At 35.6% G+C, this 22,083-nt stretch overlaps 1 protein-coding gene across 22 annotated transcripts in view; it reads left to right on the top strand.

Annotated features, from left to right (window-relative positions):
* The window catches only part of VPS13B (vacuolar protein sorting 13 homolog B), a 733,948-nt gene that overhangs the window by 32,409 nt on the left and 679,456 nt on the right, over positions 1-22,083 (top strand). For 21 of the 22 annotated variants that reach the window (XR_012006520.1, XR_012006521.1, XM_072773981.1 and 18 more), the window contains 2 exons: positions 9,455-9,575; positions 18,984-19,151. Coding sequence is in view for 20 of the 22 variants with exons in the window: in XM_072773981.1 (XP_072630082.1) it covers positions 9,455-9,575; positions 18,984-19,151 (289 nt within the window). In the remaining 2 variants the exon portion in view is untranslated. The remainder of the gene's footprint in view (positions 1-9,454; positions 9,576-18,983; positions 19,152-22,083) is intronic. The other variant, XM_072773980.1, reaches the window with a different exon arrangement.

The raw sequence follows: 22,083 nt of genomic DNA on the forward strand, positions 1-22,083 counted from the left end.
TTTTTTTTTTTTAAGATTTTATTTATTTATTCATGAGAGATACACAGAGAGAGGCAGAGACACAGGAAGAGGGAGAAGCAGGCTCTATGCAGGGAGCCTGACTTGGGACTCGATCTCGGGTCTCCAGGATCACGCCCTGAGCGGAAAGACAGATGTTTTATTTATTTATTATTGTTTTTAAAATTTATTTATTCATGATAGTCACACACACAGAGAGAGAGAGAGAGAGGCAGAGACACAGGCAGAGGGAGAAGCAGGCTCCATGCAGGGAGCCCGATGTGGGATTCGATCCCGGGTCTCCAGGATCGCCCTCTGGGCCAAAGGCAGGCGCCAAACCGCTGCGCCACCCAGGGATCCCAAGACAGATGTTTTAAAGCTGGGGTCATTATATGGTGGTCCATTGTCCTACTACCTGTTTTGGTAAATAGAGGTTTTTTGAAACACAGCCCATCTTACTTGTTTATATATTGTCTATGACTGTTTTCATGTTTCAATGGGCAATGGCAGAATTGAATAGTTGGAACAGACTATATAGATTGTAAACCTAAATTTTTATTGTCTGGACCTTTATAAAAGAAGTCTGCCTACCCTTGTTTTATAGTATGTGATCATCCAAATATTGACATTTAATTCCATTTAAAGCATAAATACTATATATTGCCTTTTCTAATTGATTTGATAGGAATTTGCATGTTTGTGAGTACTCAAAATTTAGAGAGCCTGCAGACATTTATGCTGAGTTGACATTGTCAGTGTGAACATTATAGTTGTTGTGTATATTTATATTTATGTAGAAATAGATAATTTGGAAAGGTAAAGCACTATTTAGTGTTAAATTGTCAGATACCTTGGTTAAGTAATACTCAAGTAATTTGAGCTCTTAAAGTATATTTTCTTTATTTGGAGACAGGAAAAAAACAAGTTAACACTGAATGGTTAGAAATTAAGTTATTAGAATGTGTGTGTGTGTGTGTGTGTGTGTGTGTTTTCATTGTAGTACGAGGCAGGAATATGGCTAACTGCTTTTTGTACTATTTGAATAGTCTTTCTTCCCCATTGATTTATAATACCAACTCTGTCCTATTCATAGGACATTTTGTTACTCATATCTATCTTGATATGTTTCTGGGCTCTCTTCTATTTATTTAAATTTAATATAGTTCTCTAATCATACTGCTGAAGGGGGGGCCATGGCTGAAGGAGGGGCCATGTCTCTGCTTCTCTGTGGAGAGAGAGTGAGTGTGTGTGTGTGTGTGTGTGTGTCTGTATATACATATAGATATTGTTTGTTCATATCCCTCTGTGAGGATTTTAATACATTTATTTTAAAACCTAAGTTATTTCTAGAAGATTAATAATACTGTGACTGAATGTCATGGATTTCTTCAGCTGTCTTGGCATTAGATTGCTTTGTGCTTTTTAGAATAGTGGTTGTAAGGTTGTTTTGAATAGGGTCACTATCTGTTTTACCACCTTTTCTCTCTCAAGCCCTTTTGCTCATCCCTTCTTGTCTAGTAGAAGTTAACCTGTTCTGGCTGTCCTCTGGAGCCAAGTCTTATTTTGGCAGTTTTGGGCTCCTGGGTGTTGATATTGGGTGATACAGAGTTACTTGTGTCAATTCTTATTTGTGACGTTTGTTTTCTCTGACTCCCTTGCCATGCGGCTTCATGTTAAGTTCTAGGCAACAGTTGGCAGTAGCTCTTTTTGGCCTCTTTTCAAGAATTGGTTGTTTTACTACATTATTGGTTTCAAGTGTTAAGCCTGGTAATGGTCTCTTGCCATACTTGGACCATTTTGAATCCTCTTTTTTCCTCACCTGGCTCAGGTCCACTCTTATACCTTGAGCATAACTGGATCTCTTTTTCAGTCTGACTGACTGCTTTGAACCTGGCTAAATTTTTTTCTTTAACTATTGTTAGCATCCCTCAGCCCTAAATGTTTCCACTTATCCAGTCTGCCATATTTTTAGGAGCGTTAATCCTTATCTTTTTTTAAATTGGAAATCTAGTAGCTTTAAATACTGTTTCTATTTGGGATGAGCCCTACATCTTTATTTCCAATTGCTGTTTTGATCTTGACGTGTACATATTCAATTCTCTTGTGGACATACAACACCCTTGGTGTTGATGTGCATTCACCAGAAATGCCACATATTCCGAAATGAGCATACTATTTATTATAAAATTAGATTTATCAAATCAGGTGGTTACTTCTGTGTAGTCAGGAGCTTAGAGAGCAGTGTCATCCTGTATAGTTCATGGTCAAGCATCACTATGCCCTGAAATTTCCAAAGCTCATTAGCATCATTTTGCAAAGTTAGAGTAGTTATAAAAGTTCATGTTTCACTTTTTAGACTGAGAAGATGGTAGTTTTGTTGACTAAATTAGGATGTAAAGGACAGAGGATTTTTTTTTATTTTTGGAAATGGGGGTAAGGGAAAGGGAACAGCCATTTGCAGAGGTGTTTTTTTTTTTTTTTTTTTTTTATATGTGTTAACTTTTGAGCATTTAAAAACATTCTCATTGCTATTTCTCACATCATCTAATTTCTGGCTTTTTACAATCTGTAAATTGTTGGTGTCTCTGCTTTTGCTTTGTCACATAATCAGAAGATTCTTCTTCCTGAATGATGTACTTCATTTTGTTAATCTTCCACTCCTAAGTTTTGCTGACTCACCAGAATGTAAAATCGAGCTTAAATTTCTTTCTTTTTTTTTTTTTTTTGAGCTTAAATTTCTATAAGGAAGATATTCATGGTGGAGATAATTTACGTTAGCTTTTTTTTTTATAGCTTTATGTTTTTTTGTTCTCTCCCTAAATTGGACTACTTATTCTTTTCAATAAGACACGTGCTTTCTTCCTTCCTACCTTTTTTGGTTCAGTCATTTACTTTTTTTGTCCTGTAGGGCACAGTCTTTTTTAACCTCATGTCCTTTGTGGTATTTTTCTGACTAAAGCTCACTGTGATCCATCCCTCCTCCAAATATATGATCCTCAGTACAGTGGCATTATTTGGTCTTTTCTCATAGGGAGGAAGTAGAGCAACTCTAGTTAGGATTATGTGATTTAATACCAGTGGGATTTTGAACAATTTAATCTCTTTATGCCTTAGTATCCTCATCTTTAAATGGAGATACTTTTGCATGGGGAACAGTGTCTAATTCATAGGGTTGGTAAGAGGATTAAGAGAGATAAATATAATGTCATTAGCAGTAGGTGACACATTAGAAGTGCCATAAATTAAAAAAAAAAATTTCTGTTTGTCTCTTTTCCTCCCCATCTGCCTTCCTTCTTTCTCTTTCTCCCGCTTTTTGGTCTTTTTCAAGTTCAGGAAAGGGCTTATAGGAAGGGCTTTTCAGCAGACACATCTGGGTGTTTATCCCAGCTTAGTCACTTCCTGTCTTTTTTGACCTTTGGACCTCTTAACCTCTCATTCCCTCATCCTTAAAATACTTGAGGCCTGGTCTGGTGTGTATAAGTATTCAGTAAAGGTCATTACTGTTTATTTTGTGACATACATGCTTGCTGACTAACTTATATTGCTCTTCACCTTTTTATACATAGAAAGATTGTTCCTCAAGTAGGTTAGTAAAATACCCGCCAGATAAGGGTATCATCTGTTTTTGTTACTTACTTTCTCTCTGTCAACACCTGCATACACATTGATCAGGTCTTTCTTGCCGAAAGAAGTTATGCCTAAGAAAACTATAGTTTTATTAATCTACTCAAGCACCCAATCCTCTGTCTGCCTTTGTGAATTCTGGTAAAAATTAAATAGTAAAATGTCTTTTGCCAGAATGCTTCTATATATGCTTTTGTTCTTTCCTCTATTAATTTCTGCCTCTTTCACCTTCCAAATATGAGTGGGTCTAACAAATTCAATCCAGCGCCTGAAAAGAGAGGAGGAGAGGTTGGCAATATGATACACGCTTAGTGATATAATGGAAGGAAATGTCCTAGGCAAGAATATAGGGCAGATTTTCCTTGAATGTATTGCAGTCAACCACAGTTTTCTGGCTGGGTAGTATCTGGGTCAGGTGGCTGTGTATGTGTGAAAAGAAGGCAGGAGAAAGATGTTAATCTGGGATAAATGGCTTTGGTCCTGTTACTTGAGTAGCATGGATCTCAAAGATAGAAGACAGGCCCCACCACACAGTGTATTTACAGTTAGAAGTGATGTCTTTCATTATTAAAATGTGGCCTAATGAATGTTCAGCTTTAGCCTATCATATTAGCTATTTCTCCTTTTGGGAGGATCAAGCAAAGGAATGTAAGGGGGCATAACTCTCTTCTTCTCGCCCTTGGGAGAGAAGATGGAAGCAGTCTCTTGTGTGGGCTGAAGTTGATGTGTGAAGAGATTGTGCCTACATACCTTCTTAAATGTGCTAGGTAATCTTTTTTTAATGATTAAGTTGACTAATATTGCTGTCAGAGTAGAGGTGAACAGAGATTCCCATTTTTACCACGGAAGCTAGTGAACGTGTTTTTCCTGGCTCTTTCTTGTGTTCTCCAGTATACCTCAGCTTTGGTGATTATTTGGCCAACTCTCTGAAGTTCAGGGTTACTCTGAGAGATTTTTTTTTTTTCTTAAAGATTTTATTTAGTCATGAGTGACACAGAGAGTGAGGCAGAGACATAAGCAGAGGGAGAAGCAGGCTTCCTGCAGGGAGTCAAATGTGGGACTCTATCCCAGGACCCTGGGATCACACTCTGAGCCAAAAGCAGATGCTCAATCATTGAGCCACCCAGGCGTCCTCTCTGAGAGATTTTTTTTTTTTCTGAGAGATTCTTTATTGCATTTGACAATTGCCAGTATATTTGCTACTGGAGAGGATAAAGATGCTTGTCCCTACGAGTTCTGTAATAGTTCATTTGCAAGGCCCTCATTCTATTTCAGTAGTTTTTGGTGACCATAGCTTCCAGATAAGCTAGTCCTTTTCTGCTTATCTGCATGCCATAAGGCTGAAGGGCATAAAGCACATCACTTTTTTTTTTTTTAAAGATTTTATTTATTTATTCATGAGAGACAGAGAGAGAGAGAGAGAGAGAGAGAGGCAGAGACACAGGCAGAGGGAGAAGCAGGCTCCATGCAGGGAGCTCGATGTGGAACTCGATCCCGGGACCCCAGGATCGCGCCCTGGGCCAAAGGCAGGCGCCAAACCGCTGAGCCACCGAGGGATCCCCTCGCTTCTTAGTTCTACTTTTTAACTTTTTTTCCTTCAGTTTTTTTGATCTTTAGCCTCTTTGTCTATTTTTAAATAAGGAATTAGAATGATTCAGCCACCTGTTTTAAGTCATGTCCTCAGTCTTATTCGTATCATTGTGAATCTGGGAGTTGACGGGTTTCAAGTTTTAATTGACTCCCCCTGATGAGGGCTGAGGTGAAAAGTATGCAACCTGATCCTATGATCTGTCAGTATGTAAGTAATGGATCTATTTACATACAGTGTTCACCACATTTTCTGTTAGGAACTTTTGTAAGGAAATGACATTCTTGCTTGTTTCATGAGGAGCAAAGGGCAGTATTTTCAGAAATAGCTATGTGGTCCCCAAGAGAAAACATTCTTTTGCCATGAAATATACTTACCAGACATTTTGTGAAAAATTGCAGCCTAAATAAGAAAGATGTAACTGTAATGTGTTTGGGGTTAAAAATTATCTCAAAACATTTTAGCTAGTTATTTTTGAGAACAGGGTTTCTTTTAGTAGAAATTAGAGACTTTCGATGAAGCGAAATGTGTCCAAAGTGATGCATACTGGTTAGAAGCAGATGGTGAACTCAAAATGATGGAAGGAATTCCAGTTTTAATGGTAAATATTATAATTCTTGTTTTGCTTTATTTTTATTTAACGGGATAGGATTTGAATGGAAGGTGACTTATAATTAATACAATTAAAACGTAATTGAAATGAAAACAAGTTCAGGTTATCAAAAGGATTACTTTCTAATTATATATACAACTTTATTTCCTAACCATAATTAAGTATTTGTATTTGGGGGATCCCTGGGTGGCTCAGTGGTTTAGCGCCTGCCTTCGGGGCAGGGCATGATCCTGGAGTCCTGGGATCGAGTCCCACGTCAGGTTCCCTGCATGGAGCCTGCTTCTCTCTCTGCCTCTCTCTCTCTCATGAATAAATAAATAAAATCTTAAAAAAAAAAAAGTATTTGTATTTGTATATTTGGTAATGTTTGTTTTATAATATAAATTCCTGTGAGTACCATGATTAATGGTCATTTTTAAAGCTCACTCAGATTTCATGTTTATTATAAATTTGGTCAATCAAATTATTTAGTTTTTTGAATAATAATGGGTAGTTCATAGGGAAGCTTTATGCAGTGTGTTTTTTTTAACTCTTTGAAATCTTATATTTAGTCTATGCACTTTACCCTTTTTTTGCTGCTAATAACTTTTAAAAAATAAAAATAACTTGTTCTTTCTTTTGCTTAAAAATGTTTGTCATCTCATATGTGCCAGATTTATTGGACTGCAGTAGTTTTAGTGCATTTTGGCTGGAATGTTTATTATGACATCACTGTAATCTATATACAGTATGTGATTTCAGATGGTTTCAGTGTTAAATATTTTTATAATTACGCTAGTTTTGGCAGTTCACTTGGAACTTTTCCACATTTCTTTAATGACTATGTTTTACTTCTGGGCTTTTGAGACAACCATATGTTTCAAAAATTAATAGTGTGCTTTTAATGTTAACGCTGTGCAGAAGTGTATGACTACAAACATTTTTAAGGATGTAAGCTGAACTAAAAGTGATTACAGTAAGTTTTTATTCACAGTAGTGGTCTTTTAGTATTTAGAGATGATAACACTCCCCCCCAAAAAACAGAAGATGTCATTATAAAGATTGAATAGTGAAGTTGTTCTGTGGAATGAAACATAGTGAAGTTTGTTTTGCATTAATTTAAAATGAACATAAGTTAATGTGAAAATTTTTCTTTATGGTAACAGAACTTTTACTTTCTGCTTGTATTGAAGTTTCAAACAATTTTTTTTCTTTATTACTATATCCCTAGCGTTGAAGCCATGTTATTTTGTAAAAGATTTATCTTCTTTAATTGTTTTATTCTCTTGGTGTGGTATTGAATAAGAATTTTTGTGGTCTAAAGGTCTTACTATTCTTATTCTAGTATCCTGTTGGTAAATTTAATGGTTTTTCTTTTTTTTTTTTTTTTGGTTTTCCTTTTTTTATCTTTAAATTTTCTCTTCAAATATGTAAAATAGAAAAACCTATTTCCTTACTCTTCTTGTGTTTTAAAATAGTTTTATTAGTGATTAATGAATTGATGAGGCACGGTACACCATTGGCTATCTTTTGTATTGATACCTTTTTTTTTAAAGAGGGGTAGAGGGGGCGAAGAGAGAGGGGAAAGAGAATCTTAAGCAGGCTCCACCCCCAGCATGGAGCCTAATGTGGTGCTCCAATCTCACAACCCTGAGATCATGACCTGAGCCGAAATCAAGGGTCAGACATTTAACTGAGCCACCCAGGTGCCCCTATATCTCGACCTTTGAATTCTCCTCATATGTACCTTTCCTTTAGGCAAAATGTGCTCTTTTATCCCAAAAAATAGGAATAAGAAGATGCCAGATGAAGGATGACTGGGTGGCTCAGCAGTTGAGCATCTGCCTTTGGCTCAGGACGTGATCCTGCGGTCCCTGGATCGAGTCCCACATTGGGCTCCCTGCAGGGAGTCTGCTTCTCCCTCTGCCTATGTCTCTGCCTCTCTCTCTGTGTCTCTCCTGATTAAATAAATAAAACCTTAAAAAAAAAAAGAAGATGCCAGATGCTTTTACTTTATTACTAAGCCCCATCTATTTTCTCCCTGTATTGCCGGTCTTCTTGAAATAGCAATCTGTGTGTATTGTTTCCACTTTTGATTTCTCACTCACTCTTTTTTTTTTTAAATTTTTTTTTTTTTAATTTATTTATGATAGAGAGAGAGAGAGAGAGAGGCAGAGACACAGGCAGAGGGAGAAGCAGGGTCCATGCACCGGGAGCCCGACGTGGGATTCGATCCCGGTCTCCAGGATCGCACCCTGGGCCAAAGGCAGGCGCTAAACCGCTGCGCCACCCAGGGATCCCCTCATTCACTCTTTAAACTATTCATTTACTGCCCTCCTGTGTCTCTACTAGAAGTATGAAATCTCTTTTCTTATACGTTATTGGCATCCTAATTACCAAATCTCGAAACATGGCAACTAGAATGAACATCTTTATAGTTCTTAATGTTACGTTATTTTTATTGAACTGATTCATGTCTTTAGCTTCTGGTATGGTTCTCTCTTCTTAAACATTGTATACTTTGGCTTTATTTGACTAATCATTATTTCTGTACATGCTACATGCATATATACTGTTTGGTTATGATTTCCCTCTATTTAGCCTCCAATCTTAACCTAAAACATTCCTATACTCACTTTTATGAGCCTGACCTCTCTAGTTCTTCCAAATAGAAGTTCTCTCTTTTTGTTCCTAACATAAAAACCAAAAAACCTAGTTATATGTTTTCAATGGATTCTTAAATCCTTGAGGACAGGTATTAAGCCTGACTTATCTTTGTATGTCCAACAATTAGCATATAAGAGCATTATATAAACTTACAGTTGAATAAAAGCAGGAAAAGAGTACTGTCTGCATTTATAAATAAGGGAATACATTTCAAAAATGTGTTTTGTTGAAGTTTTTGTTCTCCATATTAAAACCCAATGAAAACTTGTATCTAATGTGGATAATAATTCAGTAAACATAATTAGACTGCAAAGGAGTCTAAGGATGATTGAGATTAATCATTAAAGTGACTAAGAAGACAACTTGGATTCAAATTTAATTTAACACACAAAATACTGAAGGCCTTAACAGATAAACAGCAAGGGGGAAATTAAGACCCTTTCCATTTATTTTGTATTCAGATGGAAAGTCCTTAAACACTTCTGTTAAATAGTCTTCTTTTGCAAAAGCCATATATAAGAATTTTTTTAAAAAAGATTTTATTTATTTATTCACGAGACACACACGCACACACACACACACACACACACACACACACACAGAGGCAGAGACACAGGCAGAGGGAGAAGCAGGCTCCATGCAGGGAGTCTGATGTGGGACTTGATCCAGGGTCTCCAGGAGCAGGCCCTGGACTGAAGGGGGCACTAAACTGCTGAGCCACCTGGGCTGCCCAAGAATTCTTTGGTGTTATCAAGTGGTTTGTTTAGATCCCAACTCAAGAAATGAAGAATTTGTGGTGTACAGTAATTGTTATTTTTAAACGCTGTTTGAGAATGCAAATCATAAGAATTGTTTGTTTATATAGATTTTTAGAGGTAAAAAATAAGCTGATCAAATTTAATAACCATAAGCTGTGTATATTCAACCAAAAAAACCTTTCCTAACTCTTGAATGCTGGTTGATACTTTTCTTTAAAATAAAAATAGGATGACCATGAAAGCTGTGGTTCTCATTCTACGAACCGTAGTACTACTGAGAACACGAAACCGTCAGTAAAACCTCGAAGAATTCAGCAGGCTGCTCCCACAGATCCTGATTTACCACCAGGTAACTTCTAATGAACTTGATAAAACTAAAATTTCACTTGTTATTAATTGTTGTAGCCTGTTGTAGAATGTACACTTTCAGTATTTAGTGTCATAAAATACTTAGACTATATTTGTGTGTACATTTGCTTCATGAAATAAGAACAGATCAAGCCCAGAGCCCTCAAAAATATCTTTCATTCAAATTTTGATGCTCTTCAGCAGGATTTTAACTTACATTTCTTTCTTACATCCTGTCCAAGCAAAGACATGCCTCTGCTTTGTTACTCATAGTCTCTTTGTTCCTTTGCTTCTTGATAACCAAGAAAGTCACTAGATTGTTCTGACTTTCAGGAAACTGTAGAGTTCACCAACAGGATCATAGAATTTTATAACCATCTCTTTCATTTCCTGAAGTTTTTATTTACTTGGAACAGTAGTGGCTTACAAATCAATACCAGTTCCTTAGTAACTATTTAATGAAGAAGAATAACATGATCATGACATGTCAGCTCTGTGGCCATAGTGCATTGCTACCTTTTTACAGTTAGGGATTGTTTTTATCAGTCACTTCTCTTTTGATTTTATTCATCAGTCATTTCTTTTTCTCAGAGATATAGTTGACATTGCTATATATTTGTTTTCTGTGCCAAAAGTTTGTAGGTTTTCTGTTGGTTTTAACCTAGTTAATTTTTGACAGCCTTCTGGCACCATCTACTAAGAGACTAGAGTTAGATACAGCATTACATAGCCCTTCTCCCTCAAATATGTTCTGTTACGTTATAGTTGAACATTTTAAACTACTGTTATAGTAATATTAATGCTGATGCTTTATATTCTTCTGAACTTTACTTAACAAGTTTTGGTAATCTCCCTGGCTTTAAATAGATTAATTGCTATAGCTTTAAATAGATTAATTGCTATAGCTGGAGAAGGTGGCAGAGGAAGATATTTTACTTCTGAATGTTTCTAATTCTTAGATTGGTGTGGGGCAGCCCCCGTGGCGCAGCGGTTTAGCGCCGCCTGCAGCCCAGGGCGTGATCCTGGAGACCCTGGATCGAGTTCCATGTCAGGCTCCCTGCATGGAGCCTGCTTCTCCCTCTGCCTATGTCTCTGCCCCCCCCTTCCCCCCGTCTCTATGAATAAATAAATAAAATCTTAAAAAAAAATTCTTAGAGTGGTGTGATTGTTCCAGAACTTTCTAAATTTTTTCTTGCTAATTAACTTCTTGGGAAAAATCCTTGGTGAATTAAATTATTAAACTGTAGCTTGTTCTTATTTATTAAATGGGCAACCCTTTTACCTCCCCAAATTTCTGACTACATATCCCTTCCAAACTTCCTATATCAGCTCATTGTATTGAATCCTCTCCATTAATAAATTCTGGCGAGAATAATCATTTTTAAGTTTAACTGTTGAGTCTTGTAACACTTCTTTTTCTTTTAAGAACTTGTTTAAGATAAACTAAAAGCTTTTTTTCAGTTGTTGATTTCACAGATAAAAATCTATAGGCTAACCTGCATGTACCCAAAACAGGTCCCAGACTTTTAAAAATTCTTTAGAGCCTTTAATAGAATTTACACTGATACTCAGAATAGAGAAAATTGGTCTATTTTTTGGGAGCATTAAAAATAAAACATAAAAACATAAACATAACTGAAATAATCCTATTTTTAGAGGCATGAAATAGAACTGTATTCTTAACTACTTGAGGTAGCATTTTGATTAACATGTGCTTTGCTGCCTTGCCTAATAGGAGGACTGGTATCCTCTTTTATGCTGACATAAATCACAGTGAAGGAGTTGATTTAGGGAGTAACTGAACATGTTGGGCAATTACTGGGAGGCAGAGTAAAGTTAATCTTGCCAAAGGGGGAAAAAAGGGATAATTTGAGAATCCAGCTGGATAATGGTAAATCATTTTATTTAAAGGTTGACTCATATGGTTATTTGAGGAATCCTTTCTGGCAACCTTGTCCTGCCTGTGAACCATATTAAGGTTCTTCCATGGTAGAAATTAATTTTTAGTCTCAAAATTTCTAAGGCAAAGTTATGGCTGTGTTTACAATTTTGGAGTTTGAGCATTTACATAGACTCAGAGATGCTTTTTGATGTTCATGTTGCCAATGGTCCTTTGTTTTACACTCTTTAGGGATGGGTCACTTTTGAATAGGGGAAGAACATAAGTTGACATCTAATATTCTGTTTGCAATCTCTTTTCTTGGTATTTCGAATAGTCTTTTATCAGATTATGGATCCTGACCAATTAGTGCAGTAGAAGAGCAATTTAATGGGTCATAGCAAGCATTTAGAATATATGGAAAATAATAGAAAACCTCAGAGCATAAAGGCATATAGTAAAGTTATTAGTAAAGAAATTTGTGCATATGTGTAGGCTTGTGCTGGGTTATAATGTAATATTTTCTTCTGGTAGAAGGGTCAAAAGAATTTGAATAACTGATTTGAAGTATGCACGTTCTCTTTCAGTCACTGATCTATGGGCACAGGACTTTCAATTGCTGCTAAGAACAGTTTTGAATTGTGAGCTTAGCATATCCTGTAAAATATACTGATAATTCCAATTTAGAGAGAAGGTTTAAGGATGTTTATTTATTCATTCATGCTTTTATCAGTATTCTCTGCATTTTATCTCTATGTAAAGTGAGACAACTTCTAAACTAGATAGCTGGATTATGTGGTTCTGTGCTCTCTGAAGTATATAGCCTTCGGCTTTTATTGAAGGTCATTTTATCTAAAATGGCTTTAAGAAGATGTTGTCTTTCAAAAAAAGGATGTTGTCCTTTAATTTACTCAAGGTCTTTTAGTTAAATTTTTTTCTTATTTAATAGTTTATTTTTTAAGATTTTATTTATTGATTCATGAGAGGAACAGAGAGAGAGGCAGAAACATATGCAGAGGGAGAAGCAGGCTCCCTGTAGGGAGTCTGATGCGGGACCCCATCCCAGGACCCCGGGATCACGACCTGAACCAAAGGGAGATGCTCAACCACTGAACCACCCAGGTGCCCCAATAGTTACTCATTTAAAATAGAATTCTACTTGTTTGTTAGGAAGCTCAGATAAACTTTGTCTTCCATTGCATGGCTTCCTCTTTCTTGGTTTGTCTTTCCTTTTCTTCTTACCTTTTTTACCCAGAAAATGTGTGTGTGTGTGTGTGTGTGTGTGTGTGTGTGTGTATACACACAGCTTAATAGAAATATTTAGGATATGGATAAACTTTAAAAACCATGTTGCCTACTGGGTCTGAAGTTATGACTTAGTCATTTTTGATCGTCATCTAGCAAAGAGGACAGCAGTTCTTTGAAGGGCCAGTTAATAAGTATTTTAGGATTTTTAGCCATATATTTTCTGTTGCAGCTATTCCATTCTTCTGATGTAGCATGAACTCAGCCATATTAGAAAAACTAATATATTGTGCCTATGTTCTAATAAAACATTATTTATAAAAATAGATGGCAAAGACCTCATTTTTGAGGTCTTCCTCATCTAAACAATGTCTGGTTCATAATAGGCCCTTATATGTTTACTGCACTGCACAAAAATTGAACTGCATAAAATTATACAATGTTTTCTTCAGACTTCAATAATCAGTGTCCTAGGGTCATTGGAATGTGAAATAAGAAGCTACTTCAAGATTTTCTGGTCTAGCAATCTATTTTTTGGGGATATGGACCCTTGAAAACCTGTTGTAAAAGTTCTTCACCTATAATATGCACATATGAAATAGCACATAACTTTAGGATATTCACATACCTGCTGAAGTCCATCTCTAGGCTTCAGCTAAGCACCTCTGATCTAGTCCACATTTTGTAGATAAGAAAATGGAAACTCATGGGGCATCTGGGTGGCTCAGTCAGTTAAGCATCTGCCTTCAGCTCAGGTCATGATCCCAGGGTCCTGGGATCGAGCCTTACGTTGGGCTCCCCGCACAGTGGAAGCCCTGCCTTTCCCTCTCCCTCTGCCACTCCCCCTGCTTGTGTTCTCTCTCTCTGTCAAATAAATAAAATCTTAAGAAAAAAAGAAAATGGAAACTCAAATATTTTGATATACATAAGGAGAACTGATGGTAATTTAGTAGTCAAAATTTTTTTCTGCAGAAAATATTGAATATGAAATGGAAGATAATAGTTTGTGTGTTATTTGTGTGTATGCATTAGACTGCTGAGGCTTAATTTTCTGAAAAATCTCTTGAAAGGAAGTTCAATAATAATTGGGGAGTATATGAGATAATTTAGGAATATTTGTAATAATGTCATCTGTTCAAGAACCTGAGCCAAGAATGTCAATGTCTTGTTATAGAAGATAGCATAATTATTTTCTGTCTGCTTGTGGAAGAGCACAAGAGTTTAAATCTATCTAATCATTATTTCCTTCTGGAACATCTAAGAGAAGATCTTGTGAAGCAAATGAAAAAGAAATGGATTTCACATCTTCTATTTTTTAATGCCTTTATTGTTTTAATATCTTCCATTAACATTTTTAGGAAAAACTTTTTTATCCTCTAATAACAATGACACATTGTGTAAATTGTGTTAATCAACTGGGTAAATCCTCACCAGTTAGCATTAACCTAACAAAAGTGTCGTTTTCTTTATGTATCAGCACAAAGACTGTGTTCTACCAGAAGCCCAGGCTTCTTTTTTTAAGTAGGCTCCATGCTCAGCATGGATCCCAACACAGGGCTCAAACTCATGACCCTGAGATCAAGACTGAGCTGATATTAAGAGTAAGACACTTAACTGACTGAGCCACCTGGGTGCGAGGCTGTGCTGTGCCCTAGGCCAGACTTTGAGTTCTACTGCTTTCAGTCTTCTCCAGAGGACAGACTGGAGAAGATTTTTCTATTTCTTAATCCTCCTACGCTGGAAGTGATACATATTCTGCTCAAATTCACTGAGGGAAACTGTTTGCATGGACATTATGTATGGCTTAGAAGTCCTTATCTCAGCAACAATTCTCCATTCTGGAAGGGGAAGCACAAGATACTCATGGATAGCTAGCTAGTCATTTCTGATATCCAGGTGTTTTTTTTAATATACTGATATATTGTTCCTTTTAAAAGTAGGCTATGCTTAAAACTGTTATGGTAATCTTCAAGATATCTAAGGTTTATATATTGTTTATTACAGAAAAGGTGATGATTGGAGAGCTTTTATTTCATTCTAATAGATTGTATTTCAAAATAGTGCTTAGTGGCAGGCTGTTTAGTTCCCTAAATCTTTATTTCTGTGTGAATGAGAGCATGCTAGAGTGGCTCATTGAAGGCTATATTCCCTTTAAGAATTAACTGCTTAATCTGGGAGACTTTGTAAACTACTAACTACATTGCAAAGCCAAAGCCAAGAGGAGCTCTAAGGAAGCACAAGTAATGTTTTTTGGATACTAAAAGGAAAGAGTGGTTATGTTCAGGTGTGTGTGGCTTCCAAAACACACAAGTATCACAGACAGCCAGGAAAGATTGAAAATGAAAGGATGGGAAATAGCATAACAGACAAATACTATCAAAAAGTCTGTTTTTAGGGGATCCCTGGGTGGCGCAGCGGTTTAGTGCCTGCCTTTGGCCCAGGGTGCGGTCCTGGAGTCCCGGGATCGAGTCCCACATTGGGTTCCCTGTATGGAGCCTGCTTCTCCCTCTGCCTGTGTCTCTGCCTCTCTCTCTCTCTCTCTGTCTCTATGAATAAATAAAATCTTTTAAAAAAAAAAAGTCTGTTTTTATAGCTTAAAAACTATGCAAAATGAACCTTAAGGCAAAAGCATTAACAGATATATGTAATAGATACTAAATTATAACAGGTACAGTTTCCCCCCAAATATAACCGGTACAGTTTCCCCCCAAATATATGACTTTGTATGTGTCTAACAACTTGGCCATGAAATGTGATCAAGAAAACAAAATGCAATCATAGATTTTATTAATTGGGGTTACAAATTTTTTTCAAGTTTTTATTTAAGTTTCAGTTCACATACAGTGTAATATTAGTTTCATATGTACAGTTCAGGGGTTGAACACTTGCATACAACACCCAGTACTCATCACAAGTGTACTCCTTAATTTCCATAACCTATTGCACCCATCCATCCACCTCCCCTCTGGTAACCATGTTTGTGCTCTGTAGTTAAGAGTCTGTTTCTTGGTTTGCCTCTTTCTCTCCCTGCCGTGACAGTCAATTTTTACCATTTTATTCTCTTTTCATAACACTAATTGTAATGTCCACTCACTGTGAGTTTTCTTAGCTCCCACAGTAACTGCCCTGAGTTATTGTCTAGTTACCAAACCTTTTTTAATTCATGTTTTATTGAACCTCCCTACTATATGGATAAAAGAATCCTTGTTGGGGATCCCTGGGTGGTGCAGCGGTTTAGCGCCTGCCTTTGGCCCAGGGCGCGATCCTGGAGACCCGGGATTGAGTCCCACGTCGGGCTCCCGGTGCATGGAGCCTGCTTCTCCCTCTGCCTGTGTCTCTGCCTCTCTCTCTCTCTCTGTGACTATCATAAAAAAAAAAAAAATTAAAAAAAAAAGAATCCTTGTTCTTAACCTTTTAAAAAGTTTTATTTTGAAATAGTTTCAATCTTTCAAAAAAGACAAGAGTGTTACAAAGAACTTTACCTTTAACTATTTGAGCATAAGTTGCCTATATGATGTTGCGTAACCCTCAAGTTTACACCAAAACTACACTAAAATGTTTTTAGATATGGTAACCAAATCATTCAACCATGGAATTTGATTTTGAGAACTTGTCTTCCCTGTGACATTAGGATAAATAGATTGTAGATGTTGTCTCTTTGTAACCAAAATTGGTGCATGCTATTTCATTTAAGAATATGAGGGAGATAAATAAGACCTAGTCTTTGCCCTCTAGGATTTCATTGTTTAACAGAGAAAATAATTATATACAGACATACACAAATGACAGTAGTAACATAAGCCCAAGGAAAGTGGTAGAGACAGTCTTCTTAATGTTGTGTCGGTTAGGGGACATTGGAGAAGAGCATGTAGAGGAGAGAGAGTTCATAGTGTTTTACCTGGCCCTGTGGGCATAGATGTGTGTGCCTGAAGGATTCTGGAGGAGTGGGGTTGTGGGGTGGGGAAGAGTTAGATAGTGATAGGAATTTCTGGAAAGGTTGATTAGTAACAGGGTGTTGTTTTAGAGCCATCTAGTAGGACACCTGGTAGGTTTTTATCCCAGAGTTACCTTGCATTTTCAGGTGCTTGTGGAATAGACCTGGATTACTGTTATGTTATCTGAATAGATATACTTTCAGGGACTATCTAAATATTTAGTGATCAGAGCTAGAAGATCTGCTGTTTGAGACTCTTCTGTAGCTTAGAACTAAGTTATGGAGGATTGGGGAGATAGTGTATCATTTCTTCCGGTGGTTAGTTACTGTTTCTTTGGTATTGTATTTTTAATAAGGAAACATAGACTATGGGAATAGTTCTTAGATATTTTATTCTTTAATGTTGAATTGGCTTAATCATCTCAACTTGTATGTTAATTTTATAATGAGAAACTGAGGAAAAATATAAAAAACAATCCATTAGTAGGGTTCTGTTGGTTAATATACATTTACAGTATTATGTTTCTATTAATTTGCATTAAATATTTTCTCCAGTTCTATCTTTTGAGAATTTATCTTTTGAAGGTAATAAAAACTCATGAACTCTTAAGAGGTTTTTATGAATTCCTTATTGATGACACGTTTTCCGAAATAGGAAAACCAATATTAGTCATGCTTCTTGACTTCTTAGAAACAGGATGTTTATTTTTATTTTTAACATCTGTGTTGAGTAGTAAAAGCATGGAGGAATATACATTCTAGGATTGAAACTTCTGATTTTTAAAAATTTCTTCTGGAAGCTTAATTTGTTAAGCATTATTTTAGTATCTGCTCTCAAAAGAGTATTTATTACCTTAAATTTATTGATATTTTGTACGTTAATTTTGTAGCATATGATAATTGGCACTCTAAAAGCTGCTAATAGTTTCCACATATGAGAAAAACTTTGTTGTATTACATTTCTTTCCTATTTGTATCCACTGGGGATGAATGAAGGAGTTGGTTTTGCATAGGTGTTATGGTTGAATGGATTCACTTTTTTAAAAGATTTTATTTATTTATTCATAAAGGACACAGAGAAAGAGAGAGAGAGAGAGAAAGAGGGGCAGAGACACAGGCAGAGGAAGAAGCAGGCTCCATGCAGGGAGCCTGACGTGGGACTCAATCCCAGGTCTCCAGGATCACACTCTGGGCTGAAGGCGGTGCTAAACCGCTGAGCCACCCAGGCTACCCTGTTGAATGGATTTAAATACTTTCTTTCAGGAGGCTTTAGTGGAGGTGTTAACAGTGTCAGTTGCTGACGACAGAAGTTGATTCTGTTTTGCCCAGTTAAGTTCTGAATACAAGCAGGATGGTTCATGAAATAGCTAAAATTTTAATCAGCTTTTAAATAAGTTTTATAGTGGGAGATACATTTGAATCAAGTGAAGTTTTTAATCTTTTTCTTCTGTGTTTTCTTAAAATACTATTGAGTTTTATTTATATTTCCAATTTATTTCCTTACTAATGTATCTGTATACACATTTATTGTGTGAGAAGCTTCTGAGAATGTGGAGTATCCCATCGGAGCATAAAATTAAAAGAACAGTTTGAAGATTTTAGGCAAGCTATAGCCAAAAAGAATGTCCACCAGTTACTTCTGCTGTTTTTTTAAACTGCTATTTGTTTCTTGTTCTTTATTTCTCTGTGTTCGCATTATGCTTTTCTTGATTCTTTCATACTTTTTTCTTTTCATTGTTTTCTTTTTCCCTCTTTAAATTCTATCTACATTTTTTCCTTGTTCATATTCTCTCCTCTACCTTGCTTCAGTATTATTTAGTAGTAAGTGGAAATACTTGAATCCATTATGATGGGCATGTTTCTCCTTTCTTTCTTCCTCCCAGCCTAACTTTTGAATATTTATATGGCTCTTTAGAGTAGGATGAGAAGATGGCTCAAAAGAAGCTTAAAGAAGTGATTCTTCTTCTAATATGTTGTAAAATGGGCATATAGTAGCATTGGTTCATTTGGGAAAATGTTTCTAAAATAGACAGAAACCAAAGTACTGGACATAGGATTATCACTGACTGGGATCTAGTATAATGTTATTAAAAAGGTATAGTCTCGATTTTTCTTAGTACAGGAACACTTCTTTATATAGAATTTCTTGGTAATGGTTTTTGAGGGTGGATCTATTACTTAGCTGTGCCAGTTTTTGTAAGCCTGTCTACCTGACTGTTAGTTTCCTCTTTGCAAAATATGTTAAATGATACCCACCTATCGTATACATTAAGTTCAATAATATTTTAAGAATTATTCTTTATTGACAGACTTAATGGCTAATTGAGTCCTTTTTTCCTTCTATTTTATAGGTTATGTGCAGAGTCTGATTAGACGAGTTGTAAATAATGTAAATATTGTTATAAATAATCTCATACTAAAATATGTTGAAGATGATATTGTTCTTTCAGTCAATATCACTTCTGCAGAGTGCTATACAGTAGGTGAATTATGGGATCGTGCATTCATGGATATTTCTGGTGAGTAAATATCAAGAAAAGTATAGATTTTTCCATTATTGAAATAGTTGTCTTGGTTTCTAAACCTTTTCTGGGCCAAAAGGCTGTTCAATATATCTAATGAGAGTTTTATGTCTTTAGCCTTAGAAAAATAAACATATGTAAAATTTAGTATACAATTAGAGGGGATTACTACAACTCTGCTTTTAGTTATAAAATCCTAGACTCTTTTTAATATTTTTAATTTTTATTCTTTCTTACCTACCACATGCCTGTTTCAAGTGTAGTATATAGTATTTTGCAGTGCTGTAGGTTTGTAATAGAAATAGTTAAAATTTTTGATGTATTTGAAGGAGGAAGAGGAAAATGTTGCTTTTGTATTGCTCACTAATGGCAAAACAATGTATCTGACTGGCTTATGGTTTAGGCTTGTATATTCCAGAGCATATTTGGAACTGGAAATCCTACATTTCCTTTAGGAGTATCCTAAAGCCTCTATTATATGCCATAATCTCCTTATGCTTGCATTAAAAGAACTATTAAGTAATATAACTTTCGTAACTACCATTTATTTATTACTATTTGATTATGTTTTACGTGGTAGGCACTGTGCTAAGAATTGAAAAATACAGGTGTCAAAGAGACACTGCTTTTTTCGGAAGAGATATTAATAAATCATAATATTTGTTAGTATATGTTCTGATAGGGTAAGGATTGGGCATTTTTTGAAAATATAGTGAGAAGACTATTTTTAGCACCTTTTATCTGTGACTTGCCAGGGTATATATTTGTTAATAGTGCTGGCACTAAAGTTAAATGACCTGAGTTTGGATCCTAGATGTCCCACTTAGTATAGCTATTAGTTGTTGGGTGAGTTACTTGATCATTTCTTTGTTTGTTTGTTAAATGGGGGTAAAATAGGAGTTTCCTTATAGAGTTATTTTATTAAATACATTAATGCACTGAAAGCACTTGTAAAAGTGTCTTGTACATAGTGCTCAGAAAATGATCTTTTAAAATTATTTACATTTCTTTTCTCAAATTCTCATAACCCTGTGAAGTGATATCCTTTCTCATTCATGTACTTATATATTCATGTATCTGTCTTAAGTCCTACTTAAAGGGAGGCAAAAGGAAATTTAGTCTCAAGGTTACTTCACTTGCCTAGTTTAGGCATACAGCTAGGAACTAGCAGAATTTGATACAGTCTCATTTTTGTGTGTTCTGCAAGCTTTACTCTTTACATTTTTTTTTTTAAAGTAAGCTCCACACCTGACATGAGACTTGAATTCACTACCCTGAGATCTAGAGTTGTATGCTTTACTGACTGAGCCTGCTCATGTGCCCCTTAGTCAGTTTGTTTTAAAATGAGGAATCTTGATCTCGCAGCTTTGTTGTGAAGCATAAATCAGTGCATATGCAAAGTCCCAAGCATTATTTCTGAGACATTGTAAATGCCTTCCTCTCATCCTCTGTGGAAAAAATACTCCATACAAGCCCACAAGGAAACATTTAAGGAAAATGGAAAACAAGCAGAACTGGATAATGCAGGATTGAATGAATGTGTTGACATTTTATGGGAAGAAATTTCATTTATAGTTTAATATATGAGTAATGCAAATATTACTCTCCGAAATCATAGTGAATTAGAGTCTTGGATTGGGAGTTAGGACATCTTGGTTTCAATCTTCCTCCCATCACTAATGTAGTATAACCTTGGGTGAGTCATTTGTAAAATGTGAATTATTATTTCTATCAATGTGCTAATATATTTAAGAAAATCAGTATCATATCACATGAAAGTTCATGAAAAGGGTTGTGATAAAAACAGCAAAAATAGTATCTTTTACTTGTTGAGTTCTTGTTAACTGCTAGGCCTGGTGCTATGCTCTTTACATATCTTCTTTTAATCCTTTACTTTCTGAGGTAATCACTATTCTTTCCCCTTTTATTAATTTTTAATACAGCATTTAGTATTTACAAAGATTTAGGTCACATATTTTGTTATAAAACAGTATAATGAGCACATCTCCTCTATCTAGAACAGTGATAGTAGTTTACCCCCACCAGTGTACTTTTCCCTGTCCCATACCTTTCCTCCTATAGTTAACTGTTGTATTAAATTTTATCATTTAATTACTTAAAGAGACTTGTGTTATAAAAAGGAATGAAGTACTGATACATAAACATGGACAAATCTTAAAAACATTCTAAGTGAGAGAACCCATATAAGGTGTATATTGTATGATTCCATTTGTATTAATCACACAGAATAGCCAAATCTGTATAGATAGAAAGTAGATTGGTGATTACTTCAGGATTGGGGGCAGGGAGAGGACAGTGAGGGAATTGAAGGGCTGAAGGGGACAGAGTTTCTTTTCTGATAAGATGAAAAAATTTTGAAATTGATTGTGGTGGTGGATGCATGATATTGTCAATATACTAAATGCTACTCTGTTGTATCCTTTAAATTGTTAATTTTATGTTATGAATTTTGCCTCAAAAAGTGTCAGATGTGGATATAGACCTAAATAATATATTACGTGTATTTTTGAGCTATGTAAAAATAGTATGCTCTTTGTAGGAATTTGAGGTTTGAGTAAAACTTCAAAGGTTTCCTGTTTTCAATTAATGTTATGCTTTTAATGTTTTCCCATATTGTTGCATGTAGTTATTAGATCTGGAGTGCAAGTTTAGAGAAGCTGTGAGTTTTTCAGTGTAAGATATTAAATGAATGATTATTACTCAGAATGTATTTCTTAATGTGGTTTCTCAAGAATTATATTTATTTCGTACCTCCATTGCAGATAGCGAAATGTAGCAAAATCTTTCATAAATTTTGTTTTAAATTTGTTTAGATACCAAGCAATTTGGGAACAAGCTACTTCATTTCTTTGTCCTTTATTTGATTCTTCATACTTGCAGTGGGGATTTTGGTGCCGATTTCATAAGG

This window comes from Canis lupus, chromosome 14 (genome assembly GCF_048164855.1).
Source record: "Canis lupus baileyi chromosome 14, mCanLup2.hap1, whole genome shotgun sequence".
Taxonomy (NCBI): Eukaryota; Metazoa; Chordata; class Mammalia; order Carnivora; family Canidae; genus Canis; species Canis lupus.